Source organism: Archocentrus centrarchus, chromosome 3 (genome assembly GCF_007364275.1).
Source record: "Archocentrus centrarchus isolate MPI-CPG fArcCen1 chromosome 3, fArcCen1, whole genome shotgun sequence".
In the NCBI taxonomy this organism is placed as follows: Eukaryota; Metazoa; Chordata; class Actinopteri; order Cichliformes; family Cichlidae; genus Archocentrus; species Archocentrus centrarchus.
In genome coordinates this window covers 27,280,391-27,296,058 of record NC_044348.1, presented here as the reverse complement: position 1 = coordinate 27,296,058, position 15,668 = coordinate 27,280,391, and the positions used below count along the sequence as shown (strand labels likewise).

The 15,668-nt window shown below is 39.4% G+C and overlaps 1 protein-coding gene across 2 annotated transcripts in view; it reads right to left on the bottom strand.

The window, feature by feature from the left end:
* Positions 1 to 15,668, bottom strand: part of chrnb4 (cholinergic receptor, nicotinic, beta 4 (neuronal)) — a 31,711-nt gene that overhangs the window by 8,015 nt on the left and 8,028 nt on the right. The window contains exon 1 of one of the 2 annotated variants that reach the window (XM_030758257.1): positions 2,193 to 2,501. The exons of the other annotated variant lie outside the window; for it this stretch is intronic. Coding sequence (XP_030614117.1) covers positions 2,193 to 2,241 — 49 coding nt within the window. The 5' untranslated portion in view covers positions 2,242 to 2,501. Of the gene's footprint in view, positions 1 to 2,192; positions 2,502 to 15,668 lie in introns of those variants that run through there. 2 annotated transcript variants of the gene reach the window in all.

Genomic DNA, 15,668 nt, shown 5'->3' with positions numbered 1-15,668 from the left:
TGAATGTCAGGGCAGCAGTTCATGACCTGAAGCTCATGGGTAATGCAACAAGACAATGAGCCTAACACAGAGTGATGGAAGAAAATCCATATTTTGGAATGGCAAAGTCAAAGCCCTGACCTCACCTTAATCCAATTGAGATGCTGGGGTCTGACCTAACAAGGGCTGTTAAATCAAGACATCCTAGAAATACAGCTGGACTAATCAGTGTTGTGGTGATGGATTAGCCAAAAAATTTTCTCCAAAGTCTCATAAACAGCTGCAGGAAACATCTGATGAAGGTTGTTTTCTGTTTACCCAAATAGAAAAGAAATAGATAGACCTGTAGCAATGATTTACGTATATGTCTTGTAATAATTCACTATTAGAAATGGCCATTTTTTCATTTTTCTCATGGAATGTAATTATAAGAATTAAACATGAATCAAGTGAACATTGTCCTGCACAAGAAAAATGTGAATGTTGCTATTTTTATAATGATATAATGATACTATGAAACATGAGTCTTATAGGGCATAAAAATGTACTGCTGAAGCCTTTCTACCTTCTAATCTCTTTACATGAAAAATAGTAACTAAATTCAAGAGTTCACTTGCTGTCCTTTATAGCTTGCGCTATTGTTACATGACGTGATTAATAAAGATTTTGCAGCACAATTGTATGTGGTTTATTCGTTTAGCCAGACTGTTTGTCTATAGTGACTTAGATGAAAATCAGACCATGTTTTATGAGCAGTCAGTTCAGCATCCTGATAATCCCACAGTTCCCAAACGTTTTCTTACAACTACATGTGATGACAGTGGGTGATTTTAGAAGCAGTTTTCATTTGCTAAGTATCCAACTGTGTGTGTCATTATCGGCCCACGGATGCCTGCAGCTTTGCGGGGTGTGGCATAATATCAGTCTAGCCCCCATGTCAGTGCATGCTGCCATGACTGTGCCTTTATCAGCCACTTGACTGAGATCCCATTCGACACAGCAGGACTTCCATAGCACCACCGAGCAGATGGCATGTTGTCAAAGCTCTTGGAAGCCACAGTCAAACAAGTTCCTTCTTCCTCAGACCTGAAGGCTACTTGCAAATGAGCAAGACCAATCGTGGTCAACTGCTGTGAACAGCATCAAATGCGTGCATGTGCAGGCAGGTTTAATGTGGGAAATTAAAAGTGTTGACATTACACTGATTGAGAGTGAGGTCAGGTGTGTAAACAGAGTTTGTAAGCTGTTTTGGAGTTGATAAAGGTCATTCTCTGCAGCACACCTTTAAAAAACATTATTCTACAAAAATGTAGTAGAGTTGGGACAGAGTTGATCTGATCCGATTAATTTAAAAACAAAAAACAAACAAAACAGGAGTTAGAATTAGCTGAGTGTTACATATACTATATAAAACCCTTTGTCTCTACTTTGTATTCCACTACTTAGTATAATGTGTATTGATCTGAGGGGCGTTTATATCTTTTTCTGTCTCTTTTTTACAAACAAACATTTTATTTCTGGAGCACATCTAAAAACACTGTAGTGGGAAATTCTGTAACACAAAGTGTGGGCCACAAACAATCTTTTTGGTCATATAAATATGTTATTTTTGAAGAAGTTTAAATTTCCTATAATTGTTTAGAAAAAATAAATAAATTCTTTAAAGCTTAAGTTTACTGCATGGAAGATACTTAGTGGTTGTGACCCCAAACCAGATATTTTAAAACTTTACATGAGCGCTGACTGATAACTACGCGTTACAGCTGACAGCAATAGTGACTCATGAAACACGAGACAACGAGCAAAACAACAACAAAAAAAAACCCCAAAACAAAACAAAACGAAAAATGCTCTTATAATATCTCAGCTTCATTTAAAAATGTTAAAGCTATGAGGAGTTATATCAACGTATGACTTCTTCAAAGATATGATTTTTTTAAATAATTAAAACATCGAACCGAACATTTAGAAAAAGCTGGAACATAAAAATATAAATACAATATAAATGAGCTCATGTACTGAAAACTTCACGCAAGTCCAAAATCTGCATTCCACTTTTGGACAAAGAAAAATTTCCTCAGCATGGAAACTTTGCCTCAAATACATTTGGAGCTGACACACACACAGAAGCGCATGTTAGAAATAACTTCAAGGGTTCCTCATGTCACAGAATTAAGAAAAAAAATCGCACACACACACACAGAGAGACTTACAGTGAATCAAAGGCAGAAGATAAGCGAGGATGGAGAGAGCGCGACTCATTTTTACGGTACCATCTGGTCCGTCGTCAGTGATGAAGGCTCAAAGCTGCGGTGTTCCGTAGTCGTGCTTTCGGACATGCCGGACTCTGCACGCTTGAGGTTTAGTCACTTTACCATCACAGTTCGGGTGCCTCTTGTCACAATGTGGATTTATTTCATAACAATCCAGCCATGAAATTCGCTGAGCCCTCACTTGACACCACAGCGGCAACCGGGACTTTGCGCTCCAACACAAAGCAGCAACCCACTCTGGTGCGCTGCTGCTCTCAGTCAGTTGTAACTCATGCAAGTCCCGTGTCCTGTTCCGCTGCCGCTGCCTGCGCCCGATCTGTGATCAGTTACTCCAAGTTTACACCAGCTCTGGAGCGATTTCAGATAATAGATAATCAGGGGGCACTTATATTGAACCAGCATAACGACCCATAAGTATTTATTTAACCTTTGTTGGCCCCACACCTTAATAAACAGGCTCCATGTGAGTCAGAATCTCCCTATTCTACAGGAAAAACAGGTGATATTCAAATAAACCTTTGTTTGAAACTTCAGATGTGAGGACTGACAACAGACAAAGAAGTCGAGTGCCATTTCTTGTAACTGTCTTGATCTCAGCATACAAGTCAGTGTAAGATTTGGGTTCTGACAGCCCTAATCAAGCAGCAGCCTCAGTGCCAAAATATCAACATCTGTACTTGGATACTTGAGTAAATATATTTACGCTAGTATCCAAGTACAGATGTTGATATTTTGGACCTAATACTCTTACAAACCCCAAATATAATTTCACAGTGCCTGCATATTGGGATCATTTGCTGACTTTGCGCTGCACTGGCGGCTGTGCAGAGAAGACAGTAAATTATTCTTTGGTCCTGGATGTGAGATTTACTGAGTTGAAGTCCAGATCTGGAGCAGTGCAATCTTAGCATAGCAGATTTACAGTCACCAAGCTGCTTAAAGCCTCATTATAATGACCAGCAAAGGAACTGTATCAGACATGAAGAACAGCCCCAAGGACTCTGCTAGGGTTATAAATTTGAAGACCAAAGACTTCTGGACTGGATCACTGCAAGCAGATCAATAGGGCCTGATTAGTTTTTGACCCTCTCTTGTTTTTGTCAGGCTGAAGGGGACAGGGTCATGAACTGTACAGTTTGTTCACTTGTTTTTATCAGATCATATGTTTGACCAACTGTAAATGTGGAAAATACATGTTTTCTTAAATATCAGATTTTACAGTACTGCAGATACATTTCTGAAGTTTCATGATAGTGTTTTAGATTGCCACTGGGTTTCATTCATCTGAGTATCATAACTGTTTTCAGTTTCAACTTAGATCTGAACTTAGGGATAAATTACTACACAAAGAAAGCATAACAAAAGCAGGCTTGATGGTCACTGTGATACAATAGCTGCCATGGCGAGTTTCAAGTGTGCACGTTTGTTTTCATACTTGAAAACAGCTTTGATCTCAAATACACTCAAAGACAAAGCTTCCTTATTCAGCAGATGAATTCAAAACATCCCTCTTGTGTCAAATTTCTGTACATGTACATCACTGAAGCTCATACGGCTAACAATGAGTAACACATTTTTGTGAAGGAGAAGAAATTAAAGACATTAAACACAGGAAAAGCTCACCAGTTATTAGATAATAACAGCGCTGAGGCAAATGCTAAAACAGTCATCCATATACCTAACCTCTGAGACCTTATTTTTTACTCCTCTGAACTGAATGGTGTATTTAACAGAGAATAATTGGTATGGCATAATAATATAATAAGTGGAGATGGTTATTTTACATTTGTATAACAGTAAACAGTCATAAAGTTATATTCTCTTTTTATTACTACAACTCACGTGACCAAAATCTTAAATTATGCAGCCAGTGTTAATATTTTTAACAGCCTGAATGGAGCAAATTTGAACTTTGACTCTAGGCCCAACAGTGGACGTAGATCGTTGACTTTGAATATGCAATGAACCGCAGTACATTCATGAGTGGTGAAACATGACTGCTCAAAAAAAGAACCATGAGCCAGTTCATTTTGTAAATGGCCACCTACTTCATTATATTAAACTGTGATGACAATTTACAGGGACACATTCTGAAATGCTCAATATTGACAACATAATTCCTAATTGGAGAGTAGGAAGGCTGTTTGGAGACTGGATTAAAGCCAAGGATGCCATCAGTAATAGAATGTCATTCATTATATTTGAATGGATTAAAAGATACTAACTCATTAATTCCAAAAAATTGTTTGCAGAAAGTGAACATGATTATTTGAAGGTTTTCTTTACTTTTTAATTCAAGACAAGAAAATATCTTGTTGAGCACAGAGAGTGAGTTTAGTTGGAGGCGCATATACTGCTTAATATGCAAGTTTCATTAAATACCTCAGAGGTGTGCATGCATGCAAATTTCCAAGAAGAAATTATCTTTTGAACTTGTTTAAACATGCCAGGATAAATAAAAGAAGTTGTAACATCTTGTTAATTTGTTTGACAGCAATTTCAATCCCGTTCCAATTCCTCTTACTAAACAACAATATATTCACACCTATTGCACTTTATGGTATGTGGGCACACAGACTATTTGAGGAAATCAAGTGAGATGTTGGCAGCTCTCTTTTATTAACCCCGATGATGAGGCCCTGGGGGGAAATTCTCTCTGGCCGTTCTGAGCCATGAAGTGCGAGGTTTTCTTTTTCTTCACAAAGGTGAAACATTTCAGTGGTTTAAATGCCACAAAGAGAACAGCTTTGTGACCACACAGTTCACTGCCTTAGCATTTTAACATCTTTAATGTAAAAGCATGCATCCCCAGCTTTTAATCACATGTTTATTTCCCCCTAAAATAGTAGCAATAAAAGAAATAGATAAATACAAGGTGCACAGTGGGTGAAATAATTATTTGATCCCCTGCTGAATTTGTAGAAATGAAAATGTCTATTTTTTTTTCTACTTTCACTTTAATATCAACAAAAAAACACATTACATAAAAGTTATACATTGATTTGTATGTCATTGAGTGAAATAAATATTTGATCCCCTACAACACAATTCTGACTCCCACAGATTGTAATCTGTGTGCCTATGTGGCACACAGATTACAATCTAAACTCATTATGTGTATAAAGCACACCTGTCCACAGAATCAGTTTCTTCCATTCTAGCATCTCCACCACCATGGGCAAGACCAAAGAGCTGTCAAATAATCTCAGCGACAAGATTGTAGAGCTACTCAAGGCTGGAATAGACTACAAGACCTGCAAGACCGCAAGAAGCTTGGTGAGAAGGCGGCAGCTGTCGGTGAGATTATTCAGAAATGGAAGAACTATAAAACATTATGTTTTGGGGTTGTTTTTCTGCTGAGGGTACAGGACAACTTCACCACATTGAGGGGCTAACGGGGGCCATGTACCTTAAAAATTATGGACAAAAACCTTCTTCCCTCAGGCAGAACACCGAAGAAGGGTATGGATGGGTCTTCCAGCATGACAATGACACAAAGAAATACCGCTAAAGAAACAAAACAGTGGCTAAAAGAAGCACATTAAGGTTATGGAGTGGCCTAGCCTGTCTCCAGACCTCAATCCTACAGAAAATCTTTGGAGGATGCTGAAGCTTTGAGCTGCCAAGAAGTAGACAAGAAACCTAAAGGATTTAGTTTTTCTAAAGAGGAGTGCGCCAGAATCCATCCTGAAATGTGTGCCAACCTGGTGACCAACTACAAGAAAAGTCTTATCACTATGCTTGCCAACAAGGGTTTCTCCACCAAGTACTAAGTCATGTTTTGCTACTGTTTTGCTACTTATCTCATTCAATGACAAGCAAATCAATTTATAACTTTATATAATGTATATTTTTTTCTGTTTCTCTCCATCAAAATGAAACTACAATAAAAACTGGAGACTGTTCATTCCTTTAAAAGTGAGCAAACTTGTAAATTCAGCAGGGGATCAAATACTTATTTCCCCCACTGTAAACAGCATTTTTAACACCTCATTGGATTTTCATGACTAGTTAAGACACTTCATTAAGTCATTAAACCAATGACTGTTACATGGGCTTTGGTTGCAAATTGTATTGGCATCATGAACTTAGTTTTATAAATGCAGCCTCATTCATGTTTTTATAACACATTACAGGAGGTAAATATTTAAGATTTTGCCAGACTAAAGATGCAAATTTTAAAAAAATCAAGTAAATTAAAATAATGCTTCACTCTGTCATGGTTGTTAAAACTTAATATGAGCTTTGTGAGCAGCAGCAGGAATCCTATGCCAGGGTGACAGTGGACATGTTGAGAAATCGAGAGACAGTAAGTGAAAGTGAATGAGAGACTTTTCTGTGTGCCAGGGAAGGGTGATGGCTAATCAGAGAATTGCTGCTGTTGCAGTACCATGTTGCTCCACTGCAATCCCACTCTGTAAGGGATATATATCATGCAGGCAGTTCATTACCCGGAGTGCTTGGCTCCTCTACCAGAGTGTCTCAGCCTCACGTGAGGCTATCGATTAACCACCTTCTTGGCCTTCAGGGGGATCAGCTCATCTGCATCATGTAAGGTGTTTTAGTGTTATGCTAATCTTTGAATAAAGCTGAGAGTTTTTGACTTGTCTGTGTGTGTGTGGGGGGGTGTATTTGGAGAGGCTTTGTCAGCATTTGTGCTTGTAGATGCACCAGTGTGTCAGATGATAGGATATCATCCTATTACGTTTCTGCTCCTAAATATGGCCTTACTTAAAGACATTTGAATTTAATGCAATTCAATATCCTTATTACATTTAAACATATTTGCTACAGTCTTGCTGGATTACTTTTTGCTTTTTTTTTAAAGCCCCCTTCCAAACAACGCTTACCTAGTGAACAAAGTTGCAAACAGTGAAAGAAGGTAAGTGCATTTTTGTGGAATTAAATTTGAACATTTCCATTTTGGATATTATTTACTCCAAATATTAATTAACAAGCAGAACATATGATCACTATGTAGACCAAAGTGCAGACGAGACAGTATGGAAAGGATTCCACAGCTACAGAACATTAAAACAACATTGAATGTTAAACATCCTTCATGTTGTCCTAGTTGTATTACTCTCATCATCACCAGATATGTGGAATGTTCATTCAGAGTCTCCTTAAACTAGCTGATTTTCACACTTCTCCCATTATTGTAATTATTATTATGTTGTCATTGTTATATTACTACACTGGACTTTAACTGTGAGTTTAACAGTTGCTTCTTGGCCTTTGTGACAGTGATTCATAACAGATTATTCATTCAAACTCACAAGCATCCTCTATATTCATTGCTTGTGATTACAAACCATAATGTAGTGGTTTGTAAATTTGCCTAACAAGCAAAAGATCCCTGGTTTGATCTTGGGAGGAGACACAAATCTCGTGGGAGGGTTGCGCCAGGAAGTGCATCCAAAAATCTGCCAAATCAAACATGTGGCGCTACTCCCTGTGATGACCCTTTGTGACAAGGAAGCAGCTGAAAGTAACTTTTGACTAATTTAGCATTTAATGAATAAACAGCACTTTAACATAGAGCTGAATAAAAACTTTGGTTGATGGCTTGAACTTTAGTTTTACTTTATTGTATATTTGTACACATATAACTGGAAGTTCTCTGATGGTTGCAGAGGTGGGAAGTAACGAAGTACAAATACTTCGTTACTGTACTTAAGTAGATTTTTTAGGTATCTGTACTTTACTTGAGTATTTATTTTTCTGAGTACTTTTTACTTTTACTCCCTACATTTTTACACAAGTATCTGTACTTTCTACTTCTTACATTTTCAAAACAGACTCGTTACTTTTTAACACGTCAGAGAAAAGTTTTATTTCCGGTCAGTGCGCCGTCAAACATCAAACGATCCATTATTGTCGTGAATTCACTTCATCCACATAGAGCAGTAAACCTTAGAGCAGCAGCAGGTCAGCTGATCACAGCCAACATCGTTTACTGGAGCTCACAATAGAAAGCTGTGATTCTTCTCCCCATGCAGAGCCACTACAGCTGATCTTAGGGTTCCTCCACCTTCTGAATCCCACTGTAACCCCTGAGTATCCTCATGTTTGTGTTTAGGTGGAGGCACAGTCACCCTCTATTATGGAATACACAGAGAACAGAGCTGTGTTTATATTCCCTGTCACAGTTTGTGTCCTACATAACAGATTCAAGCTGAGTGCATTCATTAGAATTAAAATTTAGATTGGAATAACATTTGTACTCTCATGTATTATTTTATATCCATCCATCCATCCATTTTCTTCCGCTTATCCGGGGCCGGGTCGCGGGGGCAGAAGCCTAAGCAGAGAAGCCCAAGCTTCCCTCTCCCCAGCCACCTCCTCCAGCTCATCCGGAGGGACCCCAAGGCGTTCCCAGGCCAGCCGAGATACATAATCTCTCCAGCGTGTCCTGGGTCTACCACGGGGCCTCTTCCCGGTGGGACATGCCCGGAACACCTCACCCAGGAGGCGGCCAGGAGGCATCCTAATCAGATGCCCGAGCCACCTCAACTGGCTCCTTTCGATGTGGAGGAGCAGCGGCTCTACTCTGAGCCCCTCCCGGATGGCCGCACTCCTCACCTTATCTCTAAGGGAGAGGCCAGCCACCCTTCGAAGGAAACTCATTTCTGCCGCTTGTATTCGCGATCTTATTCTTTCGGTCACTACCCAAAGCTCGTGACCATAGGTGAGGGTAGGAACGTAGATCGACCGGTAAATCGAGAGCTTCGCTTTTACGCTAAGCTCCCTCTTCACCACGACGGACCGGTGCAGCGTCCGCATCACTGCAGAAGCAGCCCCGATCCGCCTGTCGATCTCCCGTTCCCTTCGCCCATCACTCGTGAACAAGACCCCGAGATACTTAAACTCCTCCACTTGAGGCAAGAACTCGTTCCTGAGCCGGAGATGGCACTCCACCCTTTTCCGGCTGAGGACCATGGCCTCAGACTTAGAGGTGCTGATTCTCATGCCAGCCGCTTCACACTCGGCTGCGAACCGTTCCACTGCGAGCTGGAGGCCCCCCCCTGATGAAGCCAACAGAACCGCATCATCTGCAAAAAGCAGAGATGAGACTCTGAGGCCACCAAGGAAGAAGCCTTCCGCCACCTGGCTACGCCTAGAAATTCTGTCCATAAAAATTATGAACAGAATCGGTGACAAAGGGCAGCCCTGACGGAGTCCAACACCCACAGGAAACAAATCCGACTTATTACCGGCTATACGGACCAAGCTCTCACTGTGGTTGTACAAGGACTGAATGGCCCGCAACAATGAGCCAGACACCCCATACTCCCGCAGAACCTCCCAAAGAACACCCCGAGGAACACGGTCGAATGCCTTCTCCAAGTCCACAAAGCACATGTAGACTGGTTGGGCAAACTCCCACGCACACTCGAATATCCTTGAGAGGATAAAGAGCTGGTCCAGCGTTCCACGACCAGGACGAAAACCGCATTGTTCCTCCTGAATCCGAATTGAATTGAATTGAATTGAATTATTTTATATGATTGCAATAATATATAATGAAGTTCGTTTAGCTTTACAGAAAAATAGTTGGTAGAAACGTCCTCCAAAGAACTACTTTTGCTTTCTTACTTTGAGCACATTTCGGAGCCTGTACTTTTTTACTTTTACTTAAGTAAAGAAGTTGAACCAGTACTTTGACTTTTACCAAAGTATTTTTTAACACAAGTACTTGTACTTCTACTTAAGTACAGAATGTCAGTACTTTTGCCACCTCTGGATGGTTGTTTGCATGCCAGTCACTGAAACTCGAGCGCAGCCACTTGGATCTCTTTGATGTTGAGCAATTCTTCTTGGCCTGAACCACTGAAATACCACCCAACAATTCTGTGTGGATGCAAACATCTACTGCACACTGACCACAAAGTTAATAACTCATTGATACATTGATACCACTCTAATGGTTGATATCATTAGAGTGGGGTACTTCAAAAATTACTGTCAGTATATCACAGGGCAATGGCACATTAGGTGAAACTCTGCTATACACACCATATTCAGTACAAATAGATGGTTATGTTTTGCACATGCCCTATGGCTAGATATTTTTCTCCAAGAAAGCAAGTAAATAACAGCAATTGGGTGAAAGAGGAAGTTAATGCAAAACATGGCAAGTATGAGAGCTTATCTCAGCAGTCCATATCTGTTTTGTCAGACAGAGCGGTCATTAATGAACAGCCTCTGGAGAAGACAGATTAGCCTGTTCATTAACTTATTTTGCTTCTCAGCAACAGACAGGAAGGTGAGGCCAGTGTGATGGCCAATGCCTCATATAGCAGGAGAGAAGAAGATAAATGGTTTAAAGTGACACCTGCAGATAGAACAGGACTCAATATGTACTCTACATAGCTTTTTATTTATTTATTTTTTACAGCACAGGCCCACAAATCCTGAATGGATCGATTGGTCTGCGGCATCTCTGAGCTCCTCTTCCCCACCAGAGCTCTGATTTAGAGGTGGCCTTCCCCTGATGTCCACAGTCAAGGAGCTTGTCTGGTCGTTTAAGCCTTCACCAAAGTGGACTGAAAGTTGAAAGGCTTATTTATCAATTTGTATGTCACAAATTATTACTCAGCCTGATAGACCTGGAAGTGGAACACAAAGCTGTCATACTCTCCTAGTTGTTAAGTTGAAATAAACTGCAACTTTTTAGGTGATCTGGAGACAGAATATGTATATAAAAAAACAAAGAAAAAGAAGGTACAGAAGAGTAACAGGATCATATAGATCTCACTGCGCACTCAACATAGAGTTGTATATTTATCTGACTGCATGAATGTGTCAACATTCATGGGTCTCCCTATTTGTAATTTAAATGACAAAACACCTCAATGGCCCTCTTGTGTTAAGAGAACTGTAAAATTGATCTCATTTATCAGTGTGAGGTCATATAGTATGGTACTATACACTGGCATGCATCCCCACAATCAGAGCTGGCTGGAATCAATTCTTTCTGCCCTGGATGAGATCTTAATGCGTTTAGAAAGGTGTGTCTAAAAGCTCCTAGACAAGAGCCCAATTGAAGCAAAGTCATGCAAATCTGCAAGTCTGTTGGTAAATCTTTTCTTTCTGCTTCCTCACAAGCAAGAGCCACATGTTAGAAATGAAAGCAATGCACTGAATAAAGTAAGTAGCCAGCAAAAGAGAAAACTCAATACTAATCGGCAATACTGTAAATAGATAAAGGTTGGGTTACTGAAATACCAAGGTCATTTCTGCAGAACATTAACTGTCAGAAGAGTTGTGACTGCCTCATAAACATCAAGTGATTTAAGTCCAACTATATTATCAAGCATTTAATGAGTGAAGAGAAAGCCAGGAAAATGTATGAAACTATAAAATAATAAAATAAGGTCAAATGTGGGACATAATTCATACATTCCCACAACAGCTTTGGCAAAAACTGTCATTTTCCAAACCTTAGATGCAAATTGTACAGCAAAGAGAAGAACAGCAACATCAACCACTCAATGAACAATATAAATTCAACTTTATATAATATTTTATACTGTATTAAAACAGAAAAGAGAAGTCATTAGCCTCTTGGCATGTTTTTTTTGTGTGTGTGTGTGTGTGTGTTTGAGTGCATTTCTCAAAATCTCTTAGTTCAATTTGGAAATAAAATTTCCTGTCTTCTGTTGATATCATAGCATAAAAAAATCCTGATGCAAAATTCAATCCCCTGAACTCATTTGTGTTGAACAGGAAGAACAGGAGACATTGGCCCTGGCTAGATATAATTATGATGCAGTACGGCAAGCCTGGTGTTATGGACCATGGAAGCTAAAGCCATCTCCTGGGGCTCATAGCATGGTCAGAGTTGCAGAGATTTAATCAGTGCCATCAACAGTGGATGTGGAAATGACTTGCCTTGTAAGATAGGTAATATACCACCTCCCTATGGGAGGATACATTTTAGGAGGACAAGACTGAGTCCAGTGTCAGATGAGGTAAAAAAGCTCATTATCAGTTAGTTCAACATAGTGAAAAAAATATGATTCTCAACAGAGATGTCCGTGCTATCCAAAATTCTATTTTTAATTATGACTTTCAAAAGACTTAATTCTCAAAACTTGGATTTATGCAAATTCATCAGCATAAACACCACAGTCGCTAAAACAGACAGCTCATGTAATGCAAACTACCTGGAAACTTAATTATATAACGAACAGTTCTGGGATTCATTTTCCTGATGTGTATATTACTGGTGGTTTCATGACACAATTTTATCCCTTTAGCCATTACTCAGTGGATATGTTGAGTTAATGACGTCTGTATGTTTAGCCAAGATTATGTCTCTGTGATTCAATTAAGTGCCTGGGTAACCATCAAATCAGCTCTTCAGAGAGACAGGCTGAGAGGATGGTGCCTCTCTGCCTCGGGTCATCCATGGTACCCAGGGGATCACAGAGGCCCTCATCATGACAGAAATCTCATCCTAAGGGGCTGGATTCAGAAGATGAAGTGACTGATTGCTGCATGTCTGTCTGGACTGGCTGCTAATGAGGCAGGCCAGAGATAATCAACTAACCACAGGCAGCATGGCTGGTAGTCCCTCCAAAATAAGTGAAACAGATTGAATGTGAAGGTGCATTTCCCACATGGAAATCCAACCATCCATCAATTAGCTGAGAGCAAATACCCTCAGGGTGGAGAGGATAATTGTTATTGGTGGAGTGGCTCTGAATTGTAGATGCTTTCCTCCGGTGTCTGTCTTGTATATCACAACACTGTGATCTTGTAATTTTTTGGACAAAGTAATTTTTGTCAAAAATGGGAGGTGCACAGATGGGTGTCACTGCAAATAAGGCAAGCACTGACTGTGTATAAAAAAAAAAAAAATACTGCATTCCCCACTTATTAAAAAAACAGCCAGTCATTGCATAAAAAAAAATGAAAGACTGAAGACATTTTTTTTTTAATTAAAAAAAAAAAATTAACACTTTCATCCATTTTGTGCAAAATGTTGTACAGATTTCTGCTATATTAGTTATTAGTTTGTTATTAATGTATTTCTAAACATGAATGATTATAAAGTTTAATACTCTGCCAATATATGCTTTTATTCTTTCTGGTAATTCATGTCTGTCTATAAAATATAAGGCTATAGATAGGAGCCAGTTAGCTTAGCTTAGCACAAAGATTGATGTAAAAACAGGGGGCAGAAGCTTGCCAGGTTTTACTAGAGAGAAACCCTTCTGTTATGACATATGCAGTGTGACTGATAACTTAAAATTCCCAGTTTAATAATGAAGTTAGATGATGGTATGAATAAAATTGCATTTCCTTGGCATTAGACCAGAGAGAAGGTTAGTGCATTGTCCTTAGCTTAATTAATTGAATCCTAGCATTGCATGCTAATGTTAAAACAATTTGTCTCTCTTCATTTAAAATATACATTAATATAAAGCAGTCAGCAAAAGTAGGCGTTTGCTACAGAGGTTTCTTGATTAATTAAAAATAATAATCTGCTCTATTCTTAAACACAATTTGACAATTGTGAAAAGTTGGTCTTGTCAGTTTTGACTCCATCTAATCACCCTGGCTATTGTCTCTGCCCTGGTGAGCACTACAGAGAGGTTACTGGCTGGGCCACAGGTAGAGGTAAATTGAATGTGTCACAGCTCACAGGATTCCAGATGGTGTGCTGCTCCCCTTGAGACCCTCTACTTCTTCAGGATTCCACTGTGATCAGAATCACTGGTGGAAAATGTTATCTGCCACATACAGCTTCTCAGCACAGCCACCATATGTCTCCACAGTTTCTCATTGTATGATATCACTCCTATTCCACACCCTGCCATACATACAGGACAAGAAGGCAGATGGAGGAAGACAGAGAAACTTTTTAGATTGTATTGCTCCTTAGTCACACTACATCAGTCTGAGAAACTAAAGTCAAGGAATACTCCATATCCTTATTTGTACAACGGTAAGCTGGCAAAAATGCTGTGCACTTTGAGGAAGATTTAAAAAAAAAATAGGGTTGTAACAGGGTTTATGCAGTCAGTGTGTAACTCTGTTCGCCACAAATTATTTATTGTAAGTAAATCGCTGAGTTTAGGGCTCCACACAAATATAACTGTGATCTGTTGCCTAAGTAGTTCATTGCAATACTATCTGCCAGAGTTCAGTTAAAGGATGTTACAACAACCAAGCGTGAAATGAATGGGTCACTGAGTGTAAAGCATGAATAAAGCAACTGAGGCCAATCAGCTCTCAGTTCATAGAACAGGTCTAAGGTGAGATGTTATTTGTCTCAAATCACTGAGATACAAATCAAATTAAATTTAGTTAGCCAATTCACAATAATACCTTTATACCTTTATTAGTCTCACAATGGGGAAATTACAGTTAACAGAACACCCATCCAAGAAATACAAACATAGAGACAAACACAAACAGGGGGGACAGGTAATAATCATCTCAAAACATTTTAAAATTAGATTTTAAATACAAACCCAGCAATTTACTTTGCAAGCATTTGGTCACAGAGAGAAGAGCAAAACTCCCTTTTATCGGTGAGAAAACTGGATCAGAACCAGGCTGAGGAGAAGAAGAAGAAACAACAAATAATGTAAAGTGACTATAATAACATACACGTAATGTGACAAAAGGACAAATAATGTAATCACAAAACAAGACACTCAATATGCTCCACTTAGCTATAGGGTCACAAATTAAATGTGATGCTGAAAGAGAAGTTTAAGCCCATAAATACATTTCCTCATTGCTGGCAAATCCATGAGTAAAGTGGTCATAGCTGTTAGATTTTCTGCTTCAGAAAGTTCTGCAATTCAGAGAGAAGGATTTAGACACTGACATGTTATCCAGATAAAAGTGAAAACTCCTGGTTTAGTTTCAGAAAGCTCAGAAAGGCTTAGTGGATTAACATCCCGTGCTTGTTAATACAGAATAAATAAAGCATCTCGATTGACAAAGCCCGTGATTTAAAATGTGATCTTTTCAAACTCTGGTGCCTGTGCAGCTCAGAGATAGTTGAAATAGCAAGTGCTTGCTTAACTGAACCTCAGTCATAACTCTGGCCAGGACTAAGTGCTACTTACTGGCTGTATATGCCTTCAATTTCAGGCCTGTTGCCCAGGGTCAGGCGAGATATGATTTACATGAAATTTGTACTCTTAGCTAATTGATTTAAGCTAGGCCTCCTTCCCCCTTTGTCAGTCTGTAAGGGTCTTTCACTGGCCCAGTAAACTGTATTAGCATTAGGATGGATAAATTGGCAATGGTGCGCTCATTTACGAGACCTCTTTCACCTAACCCCTTTGCCTCTTGCTAAAGCAGCAGCGTCCAAGAAAGTAAACAGACTGAATGTGATTATGCTGCTGTTTACTTGGTTAGACCATGTGAGCAACAACAGATGCCACT